General features: G+C 32.3%; 1 protein-coding gene across 1 annotated transcript; it reads left to right on the forward strand.

The window, feature by feature from the left end:
* The first annotated feature begins 375 nt into the window (after nucleotides 1-375).
* On the forward strand, nucleotides 376-25,913 carry LOC140434143 (nardilysin-like). The gene is made up of 2 exons (XM_072522195.1): nucleotides 376-9,450; nucleotides 24,987-25,913. The coding sequence occupies exon 1, from the start codon at nucleotides 490-492 to the stop codon at nucleotides 3,505-3,507; it is 3,018 nt and encodes a 1,005-aa protein (XP_072378296.1). The 5' UTR covers nucleotides 376-489; the 3' UTR covers nucleotides 3,508-9,450; nucleotides 24,987-25,913.

Raw genomic sequence — 25,913 nt, forward strand, 5'->3', positions numbered from 1 at the left:
AAGTACAAAAGAAAAATTAATTGCGAAAGTGGGGCAAGGTGAAGAAAAGTGGATTACGGGTTGTATAATCTGTAGGACCAGCAGTATTTAAAAACTTCTCTTTGTACTTTTCTTTTACATCTTGCTTTATGTTAATTTTTTAAATTTTTTTGTGGTTAAATTCAGAAAGAACAAAAATTTGGACAAGCTCTGTATACATTTCTGTCAAATATTTAAAACAGATGAAATGACATAAAACAAGCGGTTTGCGCCTGACATTATATTACAGTCGCCCAAATCATGTTTCTATATTTCAGTACCGATCTAGAGGTGAATGTTGACGATGGTCTATTTATATGTCTAGGTCAGCTGGTCAGCATTAGATTTAAAATTTAAATGTAACTTGCTCATTCAAAACAATTTTTCTGGGAAATTGATTTAATAGAAAAAATGGGTTTTCCAAGATTATTAAGTGGATTGACAAGACAAATAAAGGTCAGGGTGTGAAAAATGGAAGACCCTATAATTGAGATTTTAAACACTCCTATAAAAAGTGAAAGTGATCAAAAAGAATACAAAATTTTAAAACTAAAAAATGGTTTAGTTGCAGTGCTAATATCCGATGTAAAAAATCAAACAGATTCAAATGAAATAAATCAAGTAGAAAATGCTAATGAAGAAAAAATGGCAGCTGCTACTTTGCAAGTAGGGGCTGGATGCTTTTGTGATCCTGTGGAAGTCTTAGGGCTCTCCCATTTTCTGGAACATATGGTTTTTATGGGAAGTGAGAAATTTCCGACAGAAAATGATTTCGATTCCTTTATTCGAAAAGGGGGCGGAAGTACAAATGCCTGGACAGAATATGAGAGCACATCATTTTACTTCGAGTGTCTTGAAAAACATTTGCCAGAAGCTTTGGATAAATGGTCCCAGTTTTTTATAGCTCCATTAATGAAAATAGAAGCATTAACTAGAGAAAGAGAGGCTGTTGACTCAGAATTTCAAATGGCATTACCAGATGATGATTGGAGAAAAGTTCAACTGTTAATGAGGTCTGCTAAAAGAGATACACCTGTACATGTAAGCTTTCCGTGGGGTAATTTGAAAACTTTAAAAGAAGATATATCTGATGATGAGTTGTACAAAAGTGTTCATGAACATAGAAAGAGGTACTATTCTTCACATAATATGACATTAGCTGTGCAAGCAAGACTCCCTTTAGATACACTAGAAGATTATGTCAAGGAGTTCTTCTCAGGTATACCAAATAATAATTTTCCTAAACCTAATTTTAGTGAGTTTGTTGATGTTTTTGATACGCAAGAATTTAACAGAATCTACTATATTAAACCTTTGAATGAAATAATTCAACTAGATCTTGTTTGGGCTGTACCATCTCAAAAATATGAGTATAAGAGCAAACCAATGAAATATTTATCACATTTGTTGGGGGATGAAGGTAAAGGTAGTATTTTGTCATATCTGAAGAAACATATGTGGGCTTTGACACTGACAGTAGGTTATTCGTGTTGTGAATATGACAATACCTCTCTTTATAGCTTATTCACTTTAAAAGTAGTATTAACAGAAGAAGGGTTAAAACATGTCTTTGATGTTATTGAAGCAGTTTTTGCTTATATAAACCTTATAAAAACAGTAGGTCCACAACAACAAGTTTTTGAGGAGCGAAAAGTAATTGCTGATGCAGGTTTTAGGTTTAAAACTCAATATTCGGCTAGTTATACCACAACTACACTTGCAACTAATTTGCATGTATATCCACCTGAAGATATCATTTCGGCTAGTCAATTATACAAGGAATATAGTCCAGAAAAAATAACTGAGTTACTGAACAAGTTGACACCCAAAAATGTACACATAGCTATTACAACAAAAGTATTACCAGATGGTTTACAATTCAATAAGAAAGAAAAATGGCTACAAGCCGAATACACAGACATACAGATTTCTGAGGAACTATTAAGTAAATGGGAGTCTGTAGCACCATATACTGAACTCAGTCTCCCCCCTCCTAACCCTTATTTAACCACAAATTTTGATTTACTACCTTGCACCCCGAACCATCCTGATTATCCACAAAAATTAATACATACAGACAAATGTGAATTATGGTACAGACAAGATTGTAAGTTTAAGCTACCAAAAGCTTATTTTTGTATCTACCTAATGAATCCTGTTACCATAGAATCACCAAAAAATTTTGCCTTAACTGATTTGTTTGTTGAGTTATTATCATTTGCTAAATGTGAGGAGGTTTATCCAGCAACTATGGCCAGTTTGTCTGCATATTTTTTATCTGAAGACAGAGGAATCTCTGTTCAAGTAGATGGGTATAATGAAAAGTTGCCGTTGTTAGTAGAATTAATGACAAAGTATATATTAAATTTGTCTGATCATATAAATCAAGATATATTTAATGGCATTAAAGAAGAAGCTTTAAAACAATATTATAATAGACTGTTTCAAACTGCTGCATTAGGATATGAACTTGAACGCAAACTCTTAATTAAAAATTATTGGTCACCCATAGATACTTACAAAGAACTGTATAATCTTACTTTTGATGATATGCTAGAATTTATTGAACGTTTTCCCAAAAATCTTTATGTTAAATCTGTTGTTCAGGGAAATGTTTCAGCAGATGTAGCATGTGACACCATTAACAAGCTTGTTAAAAGTTTGGATTTTAAAGCAATACCAAAAGAAAAATATCCCAAGTTGTCTGTACCACAGTTACCTCTTGGGGAAAAGTGTCTATTTGTGGAGTCATTTAATAAAAAAGATACCAATTGCATTACATCAAACTTATACCAAGTAGGGTTGTTTTCTCTGAAAGATATGGTTCTTATGGACATAGTTCTGAGAATAATTGATGAACCATATTACAACACTCTCCGTACAAATGAACAACTGGGATATGAGGTAACTACTTATGGACGTAGAGTGTTTGGTGTATTAATTTACTCCTTACGTGTTACCTCTCAGGTTAATAAATATTCCACACAATATTTAGATTCCAGAATTGAGGCATTTCTAAAACAATCCCAAAAATTAGTAGATGAAACTACTGTTGAAGGTTTAGAGAAGATTAAAGAGGATTTGATTAAAACAAAACAAGTCTGTGACCATAATTTAGCAAAAGAAGTGTACAGAAATTGGTTAGAGATTATACATGATGATTATATGTTTGATAGAGCAAAACAAGAGGTTAAATGTATTAAGACTATAACATTGGATGATATTAAGATATGGTGGAGTAAACACAATCACTTTGGTAGCCAAGAAAACTTCAGGAAGATTAGTTTTCAAATAGCTGGGCATATTCAAGATAACCAAACTACCTCTACTGAAGAGACAGTTACAGATGGAAGTGGCCTTAAAGATACAGCACTGAAAATACTGGGTGATAATACAAATTTACCAGAAGGGAAACCTGCTGGATACTTTATTGAAGATATTGACGAGTTTAAAAATAGTTTATGTCCCTTTTCAAAAGCAGAGGAATAATTACATCTTCTACAATTGTTATTTAGTATTACAACCATCTTATATTGTGGCAATACAGTATAATGCTAGGTTTTAAAAGTGAGCAATTGACTGAACAAAATCTTCCACACAAGTTGTCTTAAATGATGGAAATAGACTAGGTTACTAATCTCCAGCAATAATTTATTCAACTTAAAGTTCTGAGGTTTGTGACATTGTTTACTTTTTAATGTTTTTATAGCTAATTTGCTTATATATTTTGTAGCTCATATGTGATATAAAAACAAATATACTTTTAAATAATAACATTTATTTGTCTTTATATATTCGACATGATATATCAAATTTTTGATAGAGATAAATTAATGTTTCCATCACGTACTCAATTAAACTTTAAAATTTTAGCATAAGATTAAATCTTTGTGAAACCAGTTTGTTCTCTTGATTGATATCTTATATTGTTTGTGTTAGTGGGGTGATTAATAATTCAGTTGAAGTACATACTCCCATTGGCCATATTCTTGGAATCTTCAAGGCCTATTGCTCTACTTCCATTGGTAGTAGGTAGTTCTATACAAACTATATGTTTAATTGACAGATCTATTTTGTTTTCCTTCCCTACTCTTGCTTTAAGATATGCAATTATGATCTTAAAGTATTTTTTACACTACTCTATATCACATTTACTAAATTTATTTGAATTTCAAAAATTCAGTGTTTTATTTTATTTTAATCTGAAGCCATCTTGTAGCATCTTCTGTTGTTTATCTTTTTATTTAATATTATTATGTACATTCATCATATTACTGGCTCGGCAACCCTTTTTGGGTCTTGGCCTGTTCAAGGATTCTTCTGCATTCTCATCTGCCTTATGTTTTTATCAATTTCTTATTTTTAAGGTTGTTATATAAAAGATTGGTTTGGTATTTCACCTTCCATTCTTTCCACATGTCCCATCCAACGCAGCCGTCCAATTTTAATGTATGTTATGATAATCCGATCCTGGTATATTTTGTATAGTGGAAAGTTGAATCTTCTTCACCAAATTCCATTCTCTACTGTGCCTTTGTATATGTGTTGCAGGATTTTTGCTTCAAAGGTGGCTAATAATCTTTTCTCACTTTTATAGTGTCCAGGTTTCTAAACCATATAATATATCAAATTCTTTCATGGTTTTTATTGAGAATTCTTGGTTTATATGGTCATATGCGCTTTCGAAGTCTATGAAGAGATGATGTGTACCGATGTTTGCTCCTCTCCTAGTGCGGGCGTTTATTATATTCAAGTATTGCCATTTTTATTAACCTATTACCATTGTCATTGATTGCTCATAGAGACTGTGCTTACCTGTTGTGGGTTGGAGTTGCTGTTCTCTTCCGACTTTTGCGTTAGTCTCCCTAGATTATTTTTTATCATTTTTTCGGGATGACTGATATGCTAATTTATCAGAAAACTCTTCTTTAACTTTATCTTTTTTTTTTCCTCTGTTGAAGCATGCTTATTCTGGGCATTCTGGGGCTAATGGTTCTGAAATCTCTTATTAAATGTTTTACTCTCTTATTTATTATGAAACTAGTTCCCAAGATGTGATCTTAAGGATCGCAGATGCAGAAAATCATATTTCTTTTTTCATTGTATGGTTTCCAATCCACTTCAATTCTTATATGGCACTTATGTCTATTTTGTATCTATCTAGTTCATTTAGGAGATTTTTGAGAGCTTCTAATTCTATCTATATAAGGTTCGAATATTCCATAACGCAGCCCTCAAATCGTGTTTCTTTTTCTCGCACAGTTGTCGTCGTTTAATCAGTCTGGCTTTTCTTCCTTGAACATTTACAACTTATCGTTTTTCTTAAGGTAAGTAGGTAGGTAGAGGTAGTTAACCTTCAGCCCAACCCCCTATTCGTCGGAGGAGCATTTCTCTCTTTTTCGTTAACTTTGACCCTGTTTTCCACTAAGGTTGGCTACCACAATCTTTCACTCATGTTTCCAGGGTTTCAATTTGTGGGGGTGAGAGTCGGAATTGAGTAGGGGAGGCTAGTGACGCTAACTGGAAACAGTCATATTTTGCGCATTACTACCCCATTTGAACCCCAATTATGTACAGTATTTGTGTATGATCTTAACGATTTGATTCTTTTTTACTTAATTCGATTTTATATTCAATACTACGTGATGTAAATCTTATATTAATAGAACTATAGGTATTTTTGAGTCAAGTCTTGTTACTTCTATAATAAAATTGTATTGCTTCGCATTGCTACAATATAAACGTAAATTGTTGGCTTATATTTCAAAGCTGTGAACGCACAGGGGCATCGAAATCGTCGCCCTCAGGTCATAAAGATTTGCTTGGTGTTATTGGTACACAAATTAGTATTATATAGAAATGTATATTAAGCATTACATAAAAAAACTTTATAATTTTACACAAAAAATTGCAATTTCTTTTTTTTTTGTATAATAATTTTGTAATTGACAGCAAATCATCTAGGTCAGTGTTTCGCAAACTTTTTTGCCTCCTAGAACCCTGACCGATATTTTTGATTTCCATAAACTCACTAATGTCAAATTTTTACCTAATGAGATGGATGCATCTAATGCTCTGATACCAATTGTTCAATTCGAGACTTTAAATTAGTGATGCGGAGTTAAATATCCGCGTTCAACGATTTGCAATATATTTCTTTTTTCTCAAGCAGTCACTGTTTCACTGCGCTAAAACTTCCTTCCACTAGGTAGGAAAATGGAAAAGCTTTCAAATACCTTGTTTACGTCCGTCCATATTGCAAGATAAGAAAAATGTATAGCTTTTTGAAGCCAGAACCGTTAATTATTCTTTCTGAAATTCACCTTACGTTCTTCGTTAGTGCTAGTGGTTACGACTAACTCTTCTTGCATTATGACTGTGATGTTGGTTTTTTTCTAGCGTTAGAGATGTTGTGTTTATTAAATTTAGAAGTCTTTATGCACGATTCAGAGATTGCTTTGGTCTCCTACGTGGAAAATGTTGAACTTGTCTAGTTTTTCTATCTTCGGTCTAAAATGTAGCAAAGTATTTCTTGATACATTTTAGATGTAAAAATTCATTATATAATTCGATTGCATAGGAACAATCTTCGGTTGTTCCTATGTGTGGGATAAGTTTCCCTGCTGTTTTCAAATCAAATTTCTCTCCCATAATTTCGTTGTTGTTTGTGCTTCCTTTCCCGTTGAAACTTTTTCAATATTATCCTTAATCTTTGTAATGATATTTTCGATAAGTTTGTCTTCTTACTATCGTTCCTCCGTTCTACAAGAGCTTTCTTAAGATTTTGTATATTATCCTTTTATCTTCTAGGTTTCGTTGTAAACTTCCTTCGAACATAAGATTAAAACATTAGTCCTTTGTTCATATCATTAAATTAGTATGAAATTTTTGAATCATCATTGCATTAATCTGAAGAAAATTTTGAGTTGTTGGCGAACGGATTCGTGTACTGAACTTGGATGTAGTTCAGGTGATGTGGCCTCGAAGCTTCTTCTATCATCGACGAAGTGCCCATTTAATGATGACAATAGTCAGTTTTGCGAAGGCATCGAGTATCTCGAGGATAGATACTTTTCCATTTCCAACTTAAGATTTTGTTGCACGAAAGGCACATGTGCAGATGTTGGTTCGAAATTAAAGGCAGTAAACTTCATCAGCAACAACTGGGCTGCAAAGATTTACGCAAACTTTAGGCAAGAGCAAACATCTGACTCACTTGCACTGTAACATTTCGATGAAATGCGGTCAAACGAATATACCAATAATATGAGCAATTTGTTAAAATTTATAAATACCTGGTAAACCCCCAAATTTCTTTTCTTCTTATCGTGGATCCTCTGCAAGTCGAAATCGACCCTTGAGGTTCTATATAGACGATTTTGGGAACCTATGGTATATAGCGTGAATTAGTTACGGGAGTGGATAGTTACATTTCTATATACACTAATTTGTGGGATTTTGACATTTTCGAGGTTCTATTGTTAAAAAAGCTTGTGTGATAAAAATAATAAAAAACAATGTTTTCAGCTTAACATCTCACTATAGTCGAAAGTTTTATTTTATGTACATTTTGTTGCTAGTTTTATTTTGTATCTTTGTTATTAGTGTAGATATTTTATTTTATATGTAAAACGTTATTAATACGAGGATTTTTTATGGCCTAAGGTCTTGTTCGAACGGGAGTTAAAAATGCATTGTGTAAAATCTTGATTTTGGCGCTGTTTTTTATTTAGAAAAACCTGTCTCAATAAAGATCATTGACACATTTACAATAAGTGGTAACGGTATATACAAGTAACAATAAAAGTACAGTATTAAATAAAAAATAATAATTTGTAAACCGTTACACTAATTACTTACATACGATTTTCGAAACACTAACAGGAAAATCATTAAATTTTGTAATGAAATCTTTCTTTTAAGAAGTTTATTACATTTACGTGTCTATTAACTGAATCTCAAACTCCCTGTTTCTTTTGTAAATTCATCAACTTTTTCTTGTTGAAGCCTTTACCTCATCTTGATGCATTCTGAGATATTTTTTAAACGATGATATATTTCTCTCTCTTTTAGCCTTCGTATATTCAGAATCTCTCCCGTTATCTATTTAGCTCTGCAGTCATTTTTTAGATCATCACCTTGTTTGTGGTATTCCTTGATTTTCATTCCAATAGTATTGAATCAGGTGTACCATAATTTTTAAATAAAAGTACTTTAACGATTTTATCAATTAATTATATATATATATATATATATATATATATATATATATATATATATATATATATATATATATATATATATATATTCTCGTATAAATTTTATATTTTTGATATTAAATATTATATTTTTAAGATATTGAAATATATGAATTATATTTGTTAAATTATTAAGGTTAATCTGTTATACATTATATATTTTTTTCTATCTGGCTTACTGTCAATTTTTGAAATACCTGGAATTATACAACAGTAAAATATATTCACCGCAAACAAAACACAGCCGGTTAAAGACGAATCTACCATTACAGAATGATAGTAACATTTAAGGTTATGTTGAAAAAGTACACAGCAAGCAAGTAAGCAATAATTAATACCCAGCCTGTGAGCTACACTCTGTTCCAATGCTCCAGACCATCCTCCACTCTCCGATAGCACGCTAATGCGATATAGAGGTTACAAATCACGAAAATTATTGTCACGTGGAAGTACAAATACTCCAGCATGATAATCTGTCCCGAATAATGCAGCACAGCATGAGGTGCTTTATTCCTGCTATCTCTAGTGACTTATCTTCGAACTGTATTGCTTGCTCGGCCCTCGAGACTCCGCTTCTGGCTACTCCCAGTTCGGTAACTCGGCGCTCGAGGATGTGAGCCCCTCTTGCGTGTTTTTTGGGCTTTGTTACTATTTTTTGTGGCTTGCGCCCTTTGTTAGTATGCTATTAATTTTTTTGGTGGCCGTTTTTGTGATTATTTTAGGGTGATCTGTAACATAAAAACATCATTAATAAATGTCCTACAATGTCAAAATGCCAGGTTGCCTTCTTTTGATAGAGCTATGATTATGTAGACTTTATTATGTATTAGCTAATATTTGCTGTTTGGGTCTTCTGTGCTTCCATCGATTGTACACATCAACGTACCTGGGTACATTTGCAGCTTCTCTTATGCAATTACTCTGTGCTGCTTGTATCTTTTTCTTGTTATTTCTATTTATATAACCCCATGCGAGAGATGCTACGTAATTATGGATAATGTGATGCTGTTAATGAGCCTCAGTTTTGTGTGTGTGTAATGAGTCTTTCATGCGTAGTTTGCTTTTTCTTCCTGTCAGCCCTCTTATTGCAGCTCTCTCCATTGTTGTTTTTTGGAAACGTTAGACCTTGGCCCATTTTGACTCCTAGTATTTCGCTTCATTTTCCATTCGATAGGTCTGTTTAGCACTGTCAGCTATTCTTCTGGGCTAATTTTAAAGATAACCGTTTGTGTCTTCACTATATTTATGGCGTTTTTCCATTGGATACTCCTTCTTTGGTATCCAAATTTCTGTAAATTTCTTACAGCTACTTCCAGATTTTCACGATAAATGCCGAAAAGAAAGTGCCAAACAGGAAAAAATATACATGTATAGTTCGTCCCAAACCCTTCTTGCAGTGCGTCATAGTTGATCGAATTCTCTCTAACACATTAAGCTAGAAGTGACAGAAAAAAACGTGAGTCTGTGATTATTATACATAGAACTTAGAAAATTATTTATCGTAAAGCCAATTCTACTTACGAATGTATAATTGGTTGGAGTTTAGAATACGTTAAATAGATATCCAATCAACGATGCGCATAAATATAATTTGACGCAGATTGTCTCGATCGTGATAGTATTTTCACAATGTCAACTGATAAAATGATAACTGTCATTCCAGGTTAGTATTATCAGACATTTTACAGTGAAAATTTAATTTTGTATTTATTGTCATAAAAATATTTTAAATATGCCGAGATACCTATATCGAGAAAGAACAAAGACTAATATTAAAATTATTAAACTATTTTCAATTAGAAAAAGAGAGATTACGATCCTGCAACTGTCACATTTAACTAAAATGTCATGCAATAATTCTCGACATTCTTAAAATCCTATATGACGTCAAAATTAGTGACGCACTGAAAGAAGGGTTTGGGACAGACTGTATTGTTTATAATTTTGTAACTTTAATTTAATTAAAAACAATTAACATATTTTTTATATCTTATACAACTTTGAATATTCTGCTAGATATATATACGTATTATAATTACTTTTGTGTGATATTTTAAATAAAAGTGATATATTTGTGTAATATGTTACCAATTGCTTGTTTTATTTCTTCAAAAAAGTGCCAAAAGGAGTTCATAAAAGTTTTCTACTAGCATTCATGAATCAAATGGATCGATGCTCTTGACTTATATCCTTATACGGGGCCAGCTTCCCTTATTACATTTTGTTCTGTCCAAGAAAAGAGGTCTAAAAGGAACTATGGTCAATGGACCTCCCAATATGGAAAAACGGCAGTGTTATCTCTTTAGATCCTCGATAGCTACTGATACCTTTTGGACCCATAGAGATACCTTCTCTTGGATTGGCGTTGCCATGAAGTAAAATTTTTAAATCTACATCATTTAAATTTATCAGCAATTATATATTAATTAACAAAGTTAACATCATTTAAATGGGTTTTACCTACATATTTAATGGGCTTAAACATGTATACCTGGTAACTGCACTGATGCTGGACGTATTACGTTCTGTGATGTAACCCGAAAGGGCAGTTTTAGAATATATATAACTTTTATAAAGGATTTTTAAATAAAAGTTTTTATGATTCATGGTATACCTACAGCCAACTACTCCTAGAATTTCATTTTCCTTGTGAATTTCTTTGTCTTTTCTTATCCTCTCGAGAATAGTTATGTCATATTTTGAATGTCTCCAACCCTTTTGTGGGACTTCAGTTTTCTACTTCGTAGAAGAGGAAGCTGAAGATGTTAAATCTAAGAATTCATATGCGTTTATTGATACTTAAAAATAGGTTAGAGAAATGTTCCTAAGGCCGTTAAAAAAAAGCAAACAAGAATACTGGCAGAAATACCTATCTAGCATTAACAGCAATACAAATATATCATCGGTTTGGAAAAAAGTTTAAAAATAACAGGACCGCATACTTACTGATAACTAGTAACTAGCTGATACCTATCAAAAATTCTCATCCAGCCAAAATTATAGTAACGAGTTCTTAACTTACAAACAACAGGAGGAGGCAGTACCTAATACAATTTCCGACGAATTTAAACCTATCAATACACCTCTTAGTTATGTGGAGTTTCAAGAGGTACCTACTTAATAGCATGAAAGATACTTCACCAGGTCCAGACGACGTACCAATACCATTTATTAAGAAACTTCCCATAGAAGCAAAAGAATTTCTACTCCAAATTTTTAATATTATTTGGTCACAAAGATCATTTCCAAAAATTTGGAAAAATGATATTGTTATTCCTATTATTAAACCAAATAAAGATAAATTACAACCAGAATCATATCGTAGATCATTAACATGTTCTTCATGTAAACTTATGGAAAAAGTAATCAACAAAAGATTAATGTGGAACTTAAAACATAATGATCAACTTACCACCGAACAAGCTGGCTTTAGACCAGGCAGATCTACAAATGAGAACATTATAGATCTAGAAAACGCTATTCATGAAGCCTTTAAAATAATCAAAAATGTAGATATGTTAATTTACTTTGACATAAAGCATTTGATAAAGTATAGAAAGAGCGTATATTGAATATTCTAAAAAAATGGGATATCAAGGAAATATTTTGGCCTACATAAACAATTTTTTAATTCAAAGAACATTTCAAACCTGTTCAGGCAATACTATATGTTGATGACCTGATTATTTACATCAAAGGCAATAACGTTAATCGTATGGCGTCAGTATTACCAGAACCCTTAAATAACAAGTAAATTGGTCCCTAAGTACCGGTTTTAGGTTTTGTTCTAATAAAACAAAATGTATAATTTTTTCAAAAAGACATCGAGGATAAACCGAACCTAATGCTTGAAAACCAAAATCTTTTCTGTTTTCTGTACAAACGAAATAAAATTTCTAGACGTGATACTTGATCAACAGTTAAATTCCTTGTCTAAGGGAAGTCATATCCAGCAGTTAGTTCTTTCATGTCGAAATGGCCTTAACTTGTTAAAGTATCTAGCTCATAACTTAGGGTGTCGATGGTAAAATACTACTTATGTTATACAGATCCTTAATTCATTCCAAAATTGATTACGGATGTGTTGCATATGCATACATAACACCTCCCTAAGGATTATACTTGGAACGTACAGAACAACTCCGATAAATAGCATACAAGCTGAAATCGGTGAACCCACGCTAGAGCTTCGTAGATGGCTATTAACCCTTAATTACACTTCAAGCATAACTCTAAATAAAACAATTCCAATAAATAACATTTTAGACATATCCATGGCTAACGACTCTTCAAAGTTCAATCTTCCATATTCCCGCAGAATTTATCATGCAATGAATCTACTTAACTGGAAGCAATTTCCACCCTTATATCATTACAAAAACATATCTTCACATTGGATTACAAAAATTCCAACAGTCAATTGCAGTCTATTACAATTCCAAAAAAATAGCACCAACTCTAATATTATCATACAACTCTTCAGAGATCTAATTAACTTTCATTCCGATTACACAGTATACTACACAGACGCATCTAAAACTGAAAATGGAGTCGGAGTGGCAATAAATTAATAGCACAAAGAATCTCAAACATAGAATTAACGATACTGCAACTATATTAACAGGCAATTTACCAAGCGATACTACACGCAAATGCAAATAAGATGAACAAAATATTAATCGTGACAGATACTATGTCATCACTACAAATAATCAGGAAAATATACACGCAGCATCCATTAGCTTTACTAATAAAGGAAGAACACAGTTGGAAAACATTAGTAGAAGTGCTGGCATCAACAATGTCGGATGAAGAAGAAATTTTATTATGTACAATTATTATTGATTCGTGCATAGAAAGTGAGAAAAAACGTAGGAAAAGAAAAATATGGGCAAAAGAGTGGCTGCAAAAACGTTCCAAATTTTCACATACTTTGTTAACAGAATTGAAAGTTACAGCACCGAAAGATTACTTTAATTTCCTCAGAATGAATATCATTTATCAGGAATTGCTTGAAATGATCAAGCCTGCGATTATTAAACAAGATACCATAATGAGAGACGCAATCTCAGTAAATGAACGGCTCTCTACTACATTAAGGTTTCTAGCTACAGGTCAGTCGTTTGAGGACTTGAAGTTCCTGACGGCCATCGCACCTCAGACAATTGGGAAAATAGTTATGGAAACCTGTGAAGCAATAATTTTGTGCGCTTATTCATCCGCATTATTTGATAGTTGCCGTGGAGGAGAATATGAGCTCACTGAAAGTGATGGGGTTGGTGTATAGCAATTTACCACATTTAGGCTCAGACGATTTAATTGACCTAACACCAAAATTTCATCTATCGCTTTTTTTGCGAAAAGTTTTTGTTCTTCAGTGAGCTTTCTATATGACACTGCCCAAGATTCTGCATATGTTGTAGCTTCGTGTTTTTGGTTCAACCTTTTTGTTTTCAACTCATCCAAATGGTCAACTGCTTTCTTTAAGAAGTCTTCCTTATCGTTTTTCCCATTTCTCTTTCTCTTCATGAGCTCTGTGTTTTCCTATAAAAGAATACCCCGTAATCAATTATATCAGAACGCAATATTCCTAATGATTTTTAAAATTTTGTATTTCATAAAATATTGTATTACAAATTGTAGTTATATTAATATTGTAAGTTATGCTCACCTCAGAGTCATCATTGCATTCATCATCATCGTTGGGAAAGGTCGATATTCCGGGTAATTGTAATTCTTGATCCCTCAAAAATTCCAAATTGTCAAAATACCACAAGGTAGGCTCTTACACATCTTCATCCTCTGCTCCAGATCTTTCACTTTTAAATTTTTTCTTAAGCTCCCGTCGGTAGCACGTTCGCATGTTAGTTAACCGTTTCTTCATTGAATCAAGTGTCGCATCGGGTTCAACTGTTTTAAAATGAATTAGTAACTCGTCCCAGCACTTGTTTATCGCGTCTTTATTTTTGTATACATCTGATTTTATTTTCCACAGCTGCGGTAGACTGCAATATTTCTCAATCACATTTACCCATGCTTCATTGTTCGGTACGGTAACCATCGCAATAGTTTATCATAAACACTGGAAATAAACAGTACAAACTTGACACAAATTACAACGACGAGTCTTGATCTACTGAGCAGGTGCACAACAACAAGACGAACCACAGAGTAAGTAAACTAGAGACGAACGAACTGATGTTGAAACCCAGGTTGACCAACATGCCCACACACACTCCAACTGTTTCGCCCAACATTAGGCTCCGCCCGCTAAAATCAAAGACGGTTTGATTTCTTCAACTCGGTTGTTCAACTTCTTGAGTCACTCAACCTGCCCACTCACGGGCAAAATTGGAAATCGTTATCAAAATACAAACATTAGTAAATTAAACAAATTTTGTTTTTTTGTTACTTGGGGAAAAATTCTTCTAATAATTTAATTTTATCTGACTCATTTATATTGACAACCCAGACATACATTATACATTTTAAAGTAGACGACTTTAAAATGATATTGCCAATATTGTTGAGTTGCGTTCCTGGGACGACTTTACTTATAAGATAGTTCATTCGATTACATGAAATCAACTTTAACTTGAAATTATCCGTCAGAAAAAATCATAGCATGTAATTCGTCTTTAAAAAGACAAATACATGCCATGATGACCATGATGAAAAAAACCTCATAATACTATCCCGATATGGTAAGTATTTGGTCGTGCATTTAGTTTACTTTCAATAAACACCAAATTCTGATTTTATATGTTTGTTATTTAAAAAACATAAATGATGTACCCTCTATATGTTAATGACTTACTAATACTGGTATTTTCCTCTTAATAGCTTCCTCTTTTAATATGAGTAACAAGGTCCTGCTACATTCTGCCGAGGAATTTGCGACACAATTGGTCTCATTTAGCATAATTAGAGCCGCTTCTTTGATTTTTCTCTTTTTACCATCCATTCCTTTTAAGATTATATTTGAATAATTTTTTGTGCTATCTGTATTTTAAGAGATTTAACAGACTTTGTAATAAAAAATATAATTTTTTAATAATATATGTCTCCAAAAATACATTTTTAAATTGCCTTTTACTTAGGCTTAAAAGAAAAATTAATTGCGAAAATAGATTAGGTGAAGAAAAGTGGATTACGGGTTGCATAATCTGTAGTGCCAACAGTATTTAAAAACTTCTCTTTGTACTTTTCTTTTACATCTTACTTTATGTGTATTTTTTATATTTTTTTGTGGTTAAATTCAAAAAGAAAAAATTTGGACAAACTATGTATTCATTGCTGTCAAATATTTAAAACAGATGAAATGACACAAAACAATCGATTATAGCGATTTGCGCCTGACATTACATTACAGTCGGCCAAATAATGTTTCTCTATATTTCATTATTGATTTAGAGGTGAATGTTGACGATGGTCTATTGATATTGAGTTGGTCAGCATCAGGTATAAATGTAACTCTTGCTCATTCAAAACAATTTTTCTGGGAAATTGATTTAATAGAAAAAGTAGGTTTTCCACGATTATTAAGTGAATTGACAAATAAAGGTCAGGGTGTGGAAAATGGAAGACCCTATAATTGAGATTTTAAACACTCCTATAAAAAGTGAAAGTGATAAAAAAGAATACAAAATTTTAAAACTAAAAAATGGTTTAGTTGCAGTGCTAATATCCGATGTAAAACATCAAACAGATTCAAATGAAATAAATCAAGTAGAAAATGCTAATGAAGAAAAAATGGCAGCTGCTACTTTGCAAGTAGGGGCTGGATGCTTTTGTGATCCTGTGGAAGTCTTAGGGCTCTCCCATTTTCTGGAACATATGGTTTTTATGGGAAGTGAGAAATTTCCGATAGAAAATGATTTTGATTCCTTTATTAGAAAAGGGGGCGGAAGTACGAATGCCTGGACAGAATATGAGAGCACATCATTTTACTTTGAGTGTCTTGAAAAACATTTGCCAGAAGCTTTGGATAAATGGTCCCAGTTTTTTATAGCTCCATTAATGAAAATAGAAGCATTAACTAGAGAAAGAGAGGCTGTTGACTCAGAATTTCAAATGGCATTACCAAATGATGATTGGAGAAAAGTTCAACTGTTAATGAGGTCTGCTAAAAGAGATACACCTGTACATGTAAGTTTTCCGTGGGGTAATTTGAAAACTTTAAAAGAAGATATATCTGATGATGAGTTGTACAAAAGTGTTCATGAACATAGAAAGAGGTACTATTCTTCACATAATATGACATTAGCTGTGCAAGCAAGACTCCCTTTAGATACACTAGAAGATTATGTGAAGAAATTCTTCTCAGGTATAAAAAATAATAATTTTCCTAAACCTAATTTTAGTGAGTTTGTTGATGTTTTTGATACGCAAGAATTTAACAGAATCTACTACATTAAACCTTTGAATGAAATAATTCAACTAGATCTTGTTTGGGCTGTACCATCTCAAAAATATGAATATAAGAGCAAACCAATGAAATATTTATCACATTTGTTGGGGGATGAAGGTAAAGGTAGTATTTTGGCTTATTTGAAGAAACATATGTGGGCTTTGACACTGACAGCAGGTTGTTCTTGTTGTGAATATGACAATAACTCTCTTTTTAGCTTATTTACTTTAAATGTAGTATTAACAGAAGAAGGGTTAAAACATGTCTTTGATGTTATTGAAGTAGTTTTTGCTTATATAAACCTTATAAAAACAGTAGGTCCACAACAACAAGTTTTTGAGGAGCTGAAAGTAATTGCTGATGCAGATTTTAGGTTTGAAACTCAATATTCGGCCAGTTATACCACAACTACACTTGCAACTAATTTGCATGTATATCCCCCTGAAGATATCATTTCTGCTAGTCAACTATATAAGGAATATAGTCCAGATAAAATAACTGAGTTACTGAACAAGTTGACACCTAAAAATGTATACATTGCTATTACAACAAAAGTGTTACCAGATGGTTTACAATTTGATAAGAAAGAAAAATGGCTACAAGCCGAATACACAGACATACAGATTTCTGAGGAGCTATTAAGTAAATGGGAGTCTGTAGTGCCATATACTGAACTCAGTCTTCCCCCTCCTAACCCTTATTTAACCACAAATTTTGATTTACTACCTTGCACCCCGAACCATCCTGATTATCCACAAAAATTAATACATACAGACAAATGTGAATTATGGTACAGACAAGATTGCAAGTTTAAGCTACCAACAGCTTATTTTTGTATCTACCTAATGAATCCTGTTACCATAGAATCACCAAAAAATTTTGCCTTAACTGATTTGTTTGTTGAGTTATTATCATTTGCTAAATGTGAGGAGGTTTATCCAGCAACTATGGCCAGTTTGTCTGCATATATTATATCTGAAGACAGAGGAATCTCAGTTCAAGTAGATGGGTATAATGAAAAGTTGCCATTGTTATTAGAATTAATTACAAAGTATATATTAAGTTTGTCTGATCATATAAATCATGATATATTTAATGGCATTAAAGAAGAAGCTTTAAAACAATATTATAATAGACTGTTTCAAACTGCTTCTTTAGAATGTGAACTCGGAAATAAACTCATGATTAGAAATTATTTTTCGCCAATAGATACTTACAGGGAACTTTATAATATTTCTTTTGATGATATGCTAGACTTTATTAAACTTTTTCCCAAAAATCTTTATGTTAAATCTCTTGTTCAGGGAAATGTTTCAGCAGATGTAGCATGCGACACCATTAACAAGCTTATTACAAGCTTGGATTTTGAAGCAATACCAAAAGAAAAATATCCCAAGTTGTCTGTACCACAGATACCTCTTGGGGAAAAGTGTCTAGTTGTGGAGTCATTTAATAAAAAAGATACCAATTGCATTACATCAAACTTATACCAAGTAGGGTTGTTTTCTCTGAAAGACATGGTTCTTATGGACATAGTTCTGAGAATAATTGATGAACCATATTACAACACTCTCCGTACAAATGAACAACTGGGATATGATGTATCTATTTATGGACGTAGAGTGTATGGTGTATTAGTTTACTCCTTACGTGTTACTTCTCAGGTTAATAAATATTCCACACAATATTTAGATTCCAGAATTGAGGCATTTCTAAAACAATCCCAAAAACTAGTAAATGAAACTACTGTTGAAGGTTTAGAGAAGATTAAAGAGGATTTGATTAAAACAAAACAAGTCTGTGATCATAATTTATCAGAAGAAGTGTATAGGAATTGGTTAGAGATCATATATGATGATTATATGTTTGATAGAGCAAAACATGAGGTTGAATGTATTAAGAGTATAACATTGGAAGATATTAAGATATGGTGGAGTAAACACAATCACTTTGGTAGCCAAGAAAACTTCAGGAAGATTAGTTTTCAAATAGCTGGGCATATTCAAGATAACCAAGCTACCTCTACTGAAGAGGCAGTTACAGATAGAAGTGGCCTTAAAGATACAGCACTGAAAATACTGGGTGATAATAAAAATTTACCAGAAGGGAAACCTGCTGGATACTTTATTGAAGATATTGACGAGTTTAAAAATAGTTTATGTCCCTTTTCAAAAGCAGAGGAATAATTACATCTTCTACAATTGTTATTTAGTATTAGAACCATCTTATATTGTGGCAATGCAGTATAATGCTAGGTTTTAAAAGTGAGCAATGGACTGAACAAAATCTCCCACTTGATTTGTCTTAAATGATGGAAATAAACTAGGTTACTAATCTCCAGCAATAATTTATTCAACTTAAAATTCTGAGGTTTGTGACATTGTTTACTTTTTAATGTTTTTATAGCTAATTTGCTTATTTTTTTGTATTTCATATGTGAAATAAAAACAAATTTGCTTTTAAATAATAACATTTATTTGTCTTTATATATTTGACATGATATATCAAATTTTTGATAGAGATAAATTAATGTTTCCATCACATACTCAATTAAACTTTAAAATTTTAGCATATGGTTCAATCTTTGTGAAACGTTTGTTCTCTTGATTGATATCATTTTTGGTGTTAGTAGGGTGATTAATAATTCAGTTTAAGTACGTACTCCCATTTTCCATATTCTTGGAAGCTTCTATTTCCATTGGTAGTAGGTAGTTTTATACAAACTATATGTTTAATTGACAGATCTATTTTGTTTTCCTTCCCTACTCTTGCTTTAAGATATGCAATTATGATCTTAAAGTATTTTCTACACTACTTTATATAACTAAATTTATTTGAATTTCAAAAATTCAGTGTTTTATTTTACTTTAATCTGAAGCCATCTTATAGCATCTTCTGTTGTTGATCTTTTTATTTGATATAATTAAGTACAGTCATCATATTACTGGCTCGACAACCCTTTTTGGGTCTTGGCCTGTTCAAGGATTTTTCTGCATTCTCATCTGCCTTATTTTTTTTATCAATTTCTTTAAGGTTGTTATATATAAGATTAGTTTGGTATTTCACTTTCCATTCTTTCCACATGTCCCATCCAACGCAGCCGTCCAATTTTAATGTATGTTATGATAATCCGATCCTGGTATATTTTGTATAGTTGAAAGTTGAATCTTCTTCGCCAAATTTCATTTTCTACTGTGCCTTTGTATATGTGTTGCAGGATTTTTGCTTTAAAGGTGGCTAATAATCTTTTCTCACTTTTATAGTGTCCAGGTTTCTAAGTCATATATCACATTCTTTCATGGTTTGTATTGAGAATTCTTGGTTTATATGGTCATATGCGCTTTCGAAGTCTATGAAGAGATGATGTGTACCGATGTTTGCTCCTCTCCTGGTGCGGGCGTTTATTATATTCAAGTATTGCCATTTTTATTAACCTATTACCATTGTCATTGATTACTCATAGAGACTGTGCTTACTTATTGTGGGTTGGAGTTGCTGTTCCCTTCCGACTTTTGCGTTAGTCTCCCTAGATTATTTCTTATCATTTTTTCGGGATGACTGATATCCGGACTCTAATTTATCATAAAACTCTTCTTTAACTTCATCTTTTTTTTACTCTGTTGAAAAATGCTTATTAATTATACTATAGTTGAAGAAACGTCCTTTAAGTTTTAAAGTACACATTCTGGGACTAATGGTTCTGAAATCTCTTATTAAATGTTTTACTCTCTTATTTATTATGAAACTAGTGCCCAAGATGTGATCTTAAGGATCGCAGATGCAGAAAATCATATTTCTTTTTTCATTGCATGGTTTCCAATCCACTTCATTTCTTATATGGCACTTATGTCTATTTTGTATCTATCTATTTCATTTAGGAGATTTTTGAGAGCTTCTAATTCTATCTATATAAGGTTCAAATATTCCATAACGCAACCCTCAAATCGTGTTTCTTTTTCTCACACAGTTGTCGTCGTTTAATCAGTCTGGCTTTTCTTCCTTGAACATTTACAACTTATCGTTTTTCTTGAGGTAAGTAGGTAGGAAGAGGTAGTTAACCTTCAGCCCAACCCCCTATTCGTCGGAGGAGCATTTCTCTCTTTCTCGTTAACCTTATCCCTGTTTTCCACTAAGGTTGGCTACCACAATCTTCCACTCATGTTTCCAGGGTTTCAACATGTGGGGGTGAGAGTCGGAATTGAGTAGGGGAGGCTAGTGACGCTAACTGGAAACATTCATATTTTGCGCATTACTACCCCATTTGAACCCCAATTATGTACAGTATTTGTGTATGATCTTAACGATTTTATTTTTTTTACTCTATTCGATTTGATATTCAATACTACGTGATGTAAATCTTATATTAATAGAACTATAGGTATTTTTGAGTCAAGTCTTGTTACTTCTATAATAAAATTGTATTGCTTCGCATTGCTACAATATAAACGTAAATTGTTGGCTTATATTTCATAGCTGTGAACTGACAGGGGCATCGAGTTTGTAAAATCGTCGCCCTCAGGTCATAAAGATTTGCTTGGTGTTATTGGTACACAAATTAGTATTATATAGAAATGTATATTAAGCATTTACATAATAAAACTTTATAATTTTATACAAAAAATTGCAATTTCTTTTTTTTGTATAATAATTTTGTAATTGACAGCAAATCATCTAGGTCAGTGTTTCGCAAACTTTTTTGCCTCCTAGAACCTTGACCGATATTTTTGATTTCCATAAATTCGCTAATGTCAAATTTTTACCTAATGAGATGGATGCATCTAATGCTCTGATACCAATTGTTCAATTCGAGACTTTAAATTAGTGATGCGGAGTTAAATATCCGCGTTCAACGATTTGCAATATATTTCTTTTTTCTCAAGCAGTCACTGTTTCACTGCGCTAAAACTTCCTTCCACTAGGTAGGAAAATGGAAAAGCTTTCAAATACCTTGTTTACGTCCGTCCATATTGCAGGATAAGAAAAATGTATAGCTTTTTGAAGCCAGAACCGTTAATTCATCTTTCTGAAATTCACCTTACGTTCTTCGTTAGTGCTAGTGGTTACGACTAACTCTTCCTGCATTATGACTGTGATGTTGGTTTTTTTCTAGCGTCAGAGATGTTGTGTTTATTCAATTTAGAAATTCTTCTGCACAATTCACAGATTGCTTTGGTCTCCTACGTGGAAAATGTTGAACTTGTCTAGTTTTTCTATCTTCGGTCTAAAATGTAGCAAAGTATTTCTTGATACATTTTAGATGTAAAAATTCATTATATAATTCGATTGCATAGGAACAATCTTCGGTTGTTCCTATGTGTGGGATAAGTTTCCCTGCTGTTTTCAAATCAAATTTCTCTCCCATAATTTCGTTGTTGTTTGTGCTTCCTTTCCCGTTGAAACTTTTTCAATATTTTCCTTAATCTTTGTAATGATATTTTCGATAAGTTTGTCTTCTTACTATCGTTCCTCCGTTCTACAAGAGCTTTCTTAAGATTTTGTATATTATCCTTATATCTTCTAGGTTTCGTTGTAAACTTTCTTCGAACACAAGCTTAAAACATTAGACCTTTCTTCATATCATTAAATTAATATGAAATTTTTGAATCATCATTGCATTAATCTGAAGAAAATTTTGAGTTGTTGTAGTTCAGGTGATGTGGCCTCGAAGCTTCTTCTATCATCGACGAAGTGCCCATTTAATGATGACAATAGCTACTTTTTCGAAGACATCGAGTATCTCGAAGATGGATACTTTTCCATTTCCAACTTAAGATTTTGTTGCACAAAAGGCATATGTGCAGATGTTGGTTCGAAATTAAAGGCAGTAAACTTCATCAGCAACAACTGGGCTGCAAAGATTTACGCAAACTTTAGGCAAGAGCAAACATCTAACTCACTTGCACTGTAACACTTCGATGAAATGCGGTCAAACGAATATGCCAATATTATGAGCAATTTATAAATACCTGGTAAACCCCCAAATTTCTTTTCTTCTTATCGTGGATCCTCTGCAAGTCGAAATCGACCCTTGGGGTTCTATATAGACGATTTTGGGAACCTATGGTATATAGCGTGAATTAGTTACGGGAGTGGATAGTTACATTTCTATATACACTAATTTGTGGGACTTTCACATTTTCGAGGCTCTATTGTTAAAAAAGCTTGTGTGATAAAAATAATAAAAAACAATGTTTTCAGCTTAACATCTCACTATAGTCGAAAGTTTTATTTTATGTACATTTTGTTGCTAGTTTTATTTTGTATCTTTGTTATTAGTGTAGATATTTTATTTTATATGTAAAACGTTATTAATACGAGGATTTTTCATGGCCTAAGGTCTTGTTCGAACGGGAGTTAAAAATGCATTGTGTAAAATCTTGATTTTGGCGCTGTTTTTTATTTAGATAAACCTGTCTCAATAAACATCATTGACAGATTTACAATAAGTGGTAACGGTATATACAAGTAATAATAAAAGTACAGTATTAAATAAAAAATAATAATTTGTAAACCGTTACACTAATTACTTACATACGATTTTTGAAACACTAACAGGAAAATCATTAAATTTTGTAATGAAATCTTTCTTTCAAGAAGTTTATTACATTTACGTTACTATTAACTGAATCTCAAACTCCCTTGTAAATATTTCTTAAAATAATTTTTTCTTTTCTTATAAAAAATACAATTTGGTCCCTTGAACATCGTGTTGGATTTCATGCAGATTGGACGTTGATCTGATATAATGTTCTTGTCAATTTTTGCGTATTAGAATTTATATTAAGTATGTGCATCTCTTATAGGTTTTCTTTATTTTGATTTGATTTAATGTTTCTTTTCTAAATTCATCAACTTTTCTTGTTGAAGCCTTTACCTCATCTTGATGCATTTTGAGATATTTTTTAAACGATGATATGTTTCTCTCCCTTCGAGCCGTCGTATATTCAGAATCTCTCCCGTTATCTATTTAGTTCTAAAGTCATTTTTTAGATCATCATACCTTGTTTGTGGTATTCCTTGATTTTCATTCCAATAGTATTGAATCACGCGTACTTTGATTTTTAAATAAAAGGACTTTAACGGTTTTATCAATTGATATATATATATATATATATATATATATATATATATATATATATATATATATATATATATATATATTTGTATTAAGCTACGTAGTTAGTTATCGAAAAATTCTCGTATACATTTTATATTTTTGATATTAAATATTATATTTTTAAGATATTATTGAAATATATGAATTATATTTGTTAAATTATTACGCTTAATCTGTTAGACATTTTATATGTTTTTTCTATCTGGCATACTTTCAATTTTTGGAATGCTTGGAATTATACAACAATAAAATATATTCACAGCAAACAAAAATCAGCCGGTCAAAGATGGATCTACCATTACAGAATTATTGCAACATTTAAGGTTATGTTGAAGAATCACACACAGCAAGCAAGTAAGCAATAATTAATACCCAGCCTGTGAGCTACACTCTGCTCCAATGCTCCAGACCATCCTCCACTCTCCGATAGCACGCTGATGCGATATAGAGCTTACAAATCTGAAAGTACAAAGACTCCTGCATGATAATATATCCCGAAAAATGCAGCACAGCGTGAGGTGCTTTATTCCTGCTATCTCTAGCGACTTATCTTGTATCTGAACTGTATTGCTTGCTCGGCCCTCGAGGATGCCCTCGTCCTCGGCCTTCGTCTCCGCTCCTGCGAGGATGTGGGCCCCTCTTCGTGTTTTTTGGGTTTTGTTAGTATTTTTTGTGGCTTGTGCCCTTTGTTAGTACGCTATTAATTTTTTTGGTGGCCGTTTTTTGTGATTACTTTATGGTGATCTGTAACATAAAAACATCATTAATAAATTTCATACAATGCCAAAATGCCAAGTTGTCTTCTTTTGATAGAGTTACGATTATGTAGACTTTATTATGTATTAGCTAATATTTGCTGTTTGGGTCTTCTGTGATTCCATCAAAGGTACACATCAATGTACTTGGGTAGATTTGCAGCTCCTCTTATGCAATTGCTCTGTGCTGCTTGTATCTTTTTCTTGTTATTTCTATTTATATAACCCCATGCGAGAGATGCTATGTAATTATGGATAATGTGATGCTGTTAATGAGTCTCAGTTTTGTGTAATGTGTCTTTCATGCGTAGTTTGCTTCTTCTTCCTGTCAGTCCTCTTATTGCAGCTCTGGTCATTGTTGTTTTTTGGAAACGTTAGACATTGGCCCATTTTGACTCCTAGTATTTCGCTTCATTTTCCATTCGTAGGTCTGTTTAGCACTGTCAGCTATTCTTCTGGGCCATATCTTCTCTTTTTGAAGATAACAGTTTCTGTCTACACTCTAGATTTATCTCGTTTTTCTATTGGATACTCCTTTCGTCTTTGGTATCCAAATTTCTGTAAATTTCTTACAGCTACTTCCAGATTTTCACGATAAATGTCGAAAAGAAAGTGCCAGACAGGAAAAAATATACATGTATAGTTCGTCCCAAAACCTTCTTTCAGTGCGTCATAGTTGATCGAATTCTCTCTAACACATTAAGCTAGAAGTGACAGAAAAAAACGCGAGTCTGTGATTATTATACATAGAACTTAGAAAATTATTTATCGTAAAGCTAATTCTACTTACGAATGTATAATTGGTTGGAGTTTAGAATACGCTAAATAGATATCCAATCAACGATGCGCATAAATATAATTTGACGCAGATTGTCTCGATCGTGATAGTATTTTCACAATGTCAACTGATAAAATGATAACTGTCATGCCAGGTTAGTATTATCAACATTTTACAGTGAAAATTTAATTTTGTATTTATTGTCATAAAAATATTTTAAATATGCCGAAATATATCGAGAACGAACAAAGACTAATATTAAAATGATTAAATTATTTTCAATTAGAAAAAGAGAGATTACGATCCTGCAACTGTCAAATTTAACTAAAATGTCATGCAATAATTCTCGACATTCTTAAAATCCTATATGACGTCAAAATTAGTGACGCACTGAAAGAAGGGTTTGGGACAGACTGTATTGTTTATAATTTTGTAACTTTAATTTAATTAAAAACAATTAACATATTTTTTATATCTTATACAACTTTGAATATTCTGCTAGATATATATACGTATTATAATTACTTTTGTGTGATATTTTAAATAAAAGTGATATATTTGTGTGATATATTACCAA

This window comes from Diabrotica undecimpunctata, chromosome 2 (genome assembly GCF_040954645.1).
Source record: "Diabrotica undecimpunctata isolate CICGRU chromosome 2, icDiaUnde3, whole genome shotgun sequence".
NCBI lineage: Eukaryota > Metazoa > Arthropoda > Insecta > Coleoptera > Chrysomelidae > Diabrotica > Diabrotica undecimpunctata.